Source organism: Austrofundulus limnaeus, unplaced genomic scaffold, assembly GCF_001266775.1.
Source record: "Austrofundulus limnaeus strain Quisiro unplaced genomic scaffold, Austrofundulus_limnaeus-1.0 Scaffold135, whole genome shotgun sequence".
In the NCBI taxonomy this organism is placed as follows: domain Eukaryota; kingdom Metazoa; phylum Chordata; class Actinopteri; order Cyprinodontiformes; family Rivulidae; genus Austrofundulus; species Austrofundulus limnaeus.
In genome coordinates, this window is record NW_013952537.1 from 1,300,584 (window position 1) to 1,306,732 (window position 6,149).

General features: G+C 35.5%; 1 protein-coding gene across 1 annotated transcript in view; it reads left to right on the forward strand.

The window, feature by feature from the left end:
* The window catches only part of LOC106522731 (noelin-2), a gene marked incomplete at its 5' end in the record, with an annotated part of 30,969 nt that overhangs the window by 13,898 nt on the left and 10,922 nt on the right, over positions 1-6,149 (forward strand). The window contains 1 exon segment of the mRNA XM_014015866.1: positions 2,247-2,353. Within this exon segment, the coding sequence (XP_013871320.1) occupies positions 2,247-2,353 (107 nt within the window).

Sequence of the window (6,149 nt, forward strand, 5' to 3'; positions counted from 1 at the left end):
CACACACACACACAGACCATTAATAGTCTCATTCATGTATGTTTGAGAAATCCTTGGAATCTCCTGTGATAGCCAGGTAGAGCTGACAATACAAAAAAAGTCACTGATGATGAAGAAATGAATAAACTAAATAAATTAATATTTGGTTTCGTTTTCTACTGAAGTGACAAAAAAAGACAATACAAAGCACCGCCTATTTACACAAAGCTCCTCCTTGGAGTTCAGCCTGCAGCCGAGCTCCCACAGAACACCCCTCCAATGAAGCATTGTTGTGAAGAAGTGGGAGTGTCAGAAAAGGTAGGAGGTTCTTAAAGAGGCAGAAGCCAATTTCAAAGCATATGCTTAGATACTGTATGAAGCAAAGTCAAAAACTGCTCCTACTTTCATAACAACTGAAGGTAACATGGTTTCTTGACTGTGGTACTATGTAGCAAATACAGAATTCAAATACAGAATAATCCATCTGTCAGTTCACAAGATATTTTGCTAAAAGTCAGACATAGTTAATTTGAACCAAAGCAAAGTTTAAAAACAAATCTTTCGCTCAGGGTAACGTGTGCGAAATGACTCTCAGCTACTAACACAAAAATGACTTTAACTCAACATCAGCAAAACTGACTGAGTTACAGCCGTTTTTGTTTGATAAGGTTGCTTAGCGTAGCAGAAGGAAATAAGATCATCACAGATGATCTGTCTGTTCTTTTATAAACTGTTGGCAAAGCGAGGACATGTAAACACAGAATGGCCATGGCTGACCAGCGCATTCGATCCCTGCACCACCACCACTGCTCCGCTTTACAAGAGCAGCATCATTTCATCCATGGTTGCAGAGGGATTATGACCCAGCATGAAATTTTGAAAAGATGCAATTAAGAACAAAGCATTAAAGGATTAGTGTGACATTTGGGAAACTGTGCTCATTTACGCTCATGCCCTCCTGCATGTAAATGTAAAGTTATAACAGCTTTTATATTCGCCCACCACCCCACCCCTCCCCTCCCACCCCCCATTTATCCTCCATTTATGGGTCTTGTTTGTGTCCAGACATTGGCTCTCTCTCCTTTGTGCTGAAACAGGCTGCTAACATGGTGTCTACCTCACAAAACTAAGGCTGTGGATGAACATCGTATATGCAGTTTCACGCGTGAAACAACTGTTAGAACAGAAACAAACTCTGACAAAGTCTTATACGAGGACCGAGACAGAATCAGTCATTTAAAGTTTGAGCTGTTGAGCAGTAAAAAGTCTAGACAAACTCAGCCTATGAATAGGAAGCAGAAAAATGCATTATGCCTCAGGAATGCTTTTAGATATTTATGTGGACATTTGAGTCCTGCTTTTACAGTGAAAAACCATTTTTTTGTTGAAATCCATTATAACTGATGTGAATCCAAGGTGAAGGAAATCCTTTCAAAACTCTCAGCGAAACATTTTACAGCCTCCTTTTGAGCCCACGTGGAGTGTTTCAAATATAACATGTAATATCATTTTAAAGGGATTGTTCGACTCTTTTGAAGTGGGGTTCTGTGGAAAGATTGTGAACAATTATTAGACATAGAGTTTAATTAAAGAAAATAGATGAATGAATATTCCTGATGAATGAATATTCCTGCAGGAGTTGCACCAGCAATGCTACAGCTAGCTGCTGCTAATGATGTTTGTGCTAAATACTCCAATTTCTATTTAAATAACCATCCATACATCCTTTATCWATACCCGCTTATTCCTTTCAGGGTCACAAGTCCATCACAGATATTATATTTAAATAACCACGTATTGGAAAACTGACTGAAAGTCATCATTTATTTTAAAACAGCAATGACATATTTGAGATTGGTGTTTTTTGTCATTCAGGCAAAGTATTAAACTTTTTTTCTTCAAACTGAGGTCATTTACGTATAAAACTCCCTAAGAGGACATGTTCAGAACCTTTCCACAGAACCCAGCTTCAAAATGTGAAAAAATAACTTTTGGCTTATTTAGATTCTTAAATATTGATGTAAAATTTTGAAATGTAAGATTTGAAGAATTTTTAAGAAAAGAGAAAGCAAGAATTTTGAAGTTTGTGTATCTTCTGTTTTGTATTTTACACGCTGTTGTTAGCTGAGTTATGTCTGGTGGAAAAAGCTCCTCATAAATACATAAACTACAAACATTACTCACTCTAACATCAAAGCRTCATCTCCATTGTTCTTTTCATGTTTTTGCATAATTTGTAAGTTCCATTTCTTGGGATCTGTTAATAGGTTGTGGTCGTCTGACTTCTGTGAGCAACCCGATTACAGTGAAAGCTTCGGGGTCCCGCTTCGGCTCCTGGATGACTGACGCCATGATCCCCAGCTCCGACAGCAGGGTAGGTGGAAACTTTATGAAAAGGAAAAAAAGAGTTAAGTTTGAAGTCAGTGATGGAAACTGAGAGCAGGTGGAGGATTAAATACAGTCATGGGAGGAAAAAACCCTCTCTCTTTCAATTTGGTGTCCATCATTTTACAATGAGAAATATTTTTGACTCGTCAAAACATTTAAGACAGTTGTCAATCACAAATGTTTGTCCCAAGTTCACCTCAAAATCAGTCAGCTCAGCACTCAGACAAACTACCAGAGAACAAAAAGCTGCAACTCCAACTGTAAAGACCTCAGTTATTGTCATAAATGCTAAAGGTCATGACTGTAATTTTTAAAAATGAACAAGTATGATTTGTATCGTAGAGTTCTCATAAAAAGTCTCTTCTCTACAAAGGGCAACACTGCTTAGCGGTGCAAAGTTAGAGCTAAAAAAAGATTTAACAATATTTTGTTTTGAACAGAATAAAGTGAAATAGAGATGTTTGACCACAATGCTCAGCAGGCTGTTTGACCAAAAGACCAAACAGTGTGAGACTGAAATCCTACAGAAGATGCTTTGGCTTTACAAGTGCACGGGGGCTATTCACCTGTTCACACATGGCTTCTAAACTTAAAATATGCCAAATAAAAGACATTGTGCTCGTGTAAGAGTTCTATTTTAACTGAAGTTTTGGGGCCTGATTTTGGGAATTGGCAGGCAATAAAGGTCCACATAATTAATTCACCCCACAAAGTAGTTCCTCCTAAACACTGTAAAATTCTGATTTACTCAGCCTGCCATGTATTTTGTTCTGTGTGCTTTTCAACTATTTTTACAATTTTAATTGGATTTGAAATGGTTTTAAGTGATTTATTCTCATTTTTTTTTTTACTTATTTGCAATAATAGGGCAGTACAGTCTGACACCCTGCGTTTGTCCATTGGGACGTTAAAATTTCCGCCCTAAAGACATTTTTTGTTGGTTTTAGCACATTGATACAAACAATGTGCTAAACCTAATGGAGCTCATAAAATCCAGGAATAGTGCTCAGCAAAATTTGTGTCAAACAGAGGAGGAGATGTTCTGTTTAAAAATGGATTTGGAGAAGACAGAGCAAGCTTAAACTGAACACCAAAAACTAAGCACATAAAAGGGAACGGGATTTTTTTTTTTTTTTTTTTTTTTTTTTGCCAAGAAGGTAGGATATTTTTTTAATCTGTGGCGACTTTGTGTGAATAACTGAGCTAAATTTGTGCTAATATAGAGCTGCGGTCATGAAATCATCTGTCTGTGAGTTTGATCTTAGAGGATGCATAGTTCACCGTTTAGTTTTAATTTTTTTTTTTAACCTTCAGATTTAGATTTGTTTCACAGGACGTCTTGCCCCCATAAAACTTTGTTAATCTTGGGAGTTATTGCAAAATTACAACAGACTATTAGGGCCACACAATGAGGTTTTTTTTATTATTATCACAAGAGTAAAGTCATAATGATTTGAGAATAAAGTTGTTATATTACGAGATTAAAGTCGTAATTTTACGAGAAAAAAATCATAATCTTACATGACGTGTCCATTTCCATTCCTCATTTACTCCTTATTTTCCCCACACCTGCTGTGTACAGCCATGGGTCTGTGTTTATAAAGTAGTCTGTGATGACTCGGGTCACTGTTAGATTAATACGCTTTCATCCAAATTAGCTATGTGCCGACTAAATCTGTCAACGCATGCTTCAGTTTATCATATAGTTGTTYGCACAATTTCCAAGTCCTGCTACTGATAATGTGATGCTAATGTGCTAAAAGATTAACTATTTATTTTAAGGAATACTAAAGAACAGCATGACAAGTTGCTCAACATTCCTCATTTTAAAGCAGTGGTAACTGCTTTTACGTGTAAAGGGTACCGTATTACGAATTTAATTTTAGAATATTATGACTTTAATCTTGTTATATTACAACTTTATTGTTGTTATATTACAACTTTATTCTCTGAATATTACGACTTTGTTTTCATAATAGTATGATTTTAATCTCATAATAATATGACTTTAATTTTGTAATATTACGTCTTTGTTCTCATAACATTATGGCTTTATTTTCATTTGACTTTGATGTCGTAATATTATGACTTTATCCTCGTAATTAAAAAAATCTCTTTGTTTGGCCCTAATACTTTATTGTACAAAACAACTCTACTAATACACTTAATTTTAGCTTAATTTTTACTCAATATTACAAATGTTTCAACATTTTTTTTTGCATTTGCTAAGAAGATTAATTAGTTGTGATGCACTCTAAAAATGAAATGACGGATTTACTTAACCATGTTATGTTAACTGGTTCCACTTAACTGAGTTGAGTAAATTCAAAGCAACATACTCATGTTCTTTTGTTAAAAACCTGGTATATTGCTTTGAACTTATTCAACTCAGTTAAGTGGAACCAGGTAACATAACATGGTTAAGTAAATCCAACATTTCATTTTTGCAGTGTGGTTGTCTCGAATCTAGTTAACTCCAAAAGTTAATCAGCGGTAGATTCATATTCAGGAATGGTTTTTTTGAGTGTTTCAGAGAATAAAAGCAGATTTGACGCACATGATCAGTTATCAACCTTTTCCTTACTTCTAAAGCGATTTTTCTATCTCTTCTCTAACATGACTAGCCTGTGCAGTTTGTCTTCATTCATTCTAACACACACACACACACACACACACACACACACACACACACACACACACACACACACACACACACACACACACACAGACCATTAATAGTCTCATTCATGTATGTTTGAGAAATCCTTGGAATCTCCTGTGATAGCCAGGTAGAGCTGACAATACANACAACAACAACAACAACAACAACAGACACATTTAAACAATCTGTTCAGAAGATGCATATTAAGCTAGTTGTCAAGGTGACTGTCTCCCAGTTGCCAGGTGTGATTTATATCACCATGGTGACCCTTGGCTGTTCTCTTAAGAGCTTTTCCCCAGTGATGTACGCAGCATCGGTATTCCAGATGTGGCCTCCTGGTTTTCCAGTTATCAGTATGACTGGGTTTTTTGTGGGGAGTCATTGATGTTTGTTTGCAGCGTCTTCCTTCTTATTTTTTCCCCTCTTGTTTATTATTTCATCCTTTGTGCTTCAATCTGGGCTGGCCTGAATCACTGGTCATAAAAATGCAGGATGCAGACTTTCACAATACAAATATCAACGTCTGTGAGCAGAAGGCACTTTAATCTTGGTTTGCTCTCAGCTTTAATCTCTTCTCTTCGAAGGACACTTACCTTAGTGCTTTAGTGTGTATCCTTCAGGCCTAACCAACACGTGGCCTGCGTCCTTCTTCATTAAACATGAGCACATCTTGATTTTTATAACTTCATTTACAAAGTGCCACCAAAACTACAATAATCAATTTTATACTTTAAATAGTTTATCTCAATCTCATCTACTAATAAGAGAACCTGTAAAATAGTGAATAAATTGTTTCATATGTGCTGTTTTAAATAAAACTCAGAAATTTAAAGTGAAAGAGTTACTTTTAGACATATGAAATCAGTTTATTTGAATGTAATGTTATGCTGTTGACTTATAATTGTGTTTTTACATTTTGACTAATTAATTAATTGATTGATTCATTTATTTTTTGAAGAGGTTACTTGGATTTAGGAAAATAAAATTCCAGACAATAGGAGATTTTAAGTAGAGTAAAAACTAACCTTGTTTGAAGTCCATAAATGTGAACCTTTAAATTTATTTTTTAGTCAGAAATCAACAATTAATTGTTGGCAAGGAAAGACACATAACACAGCTG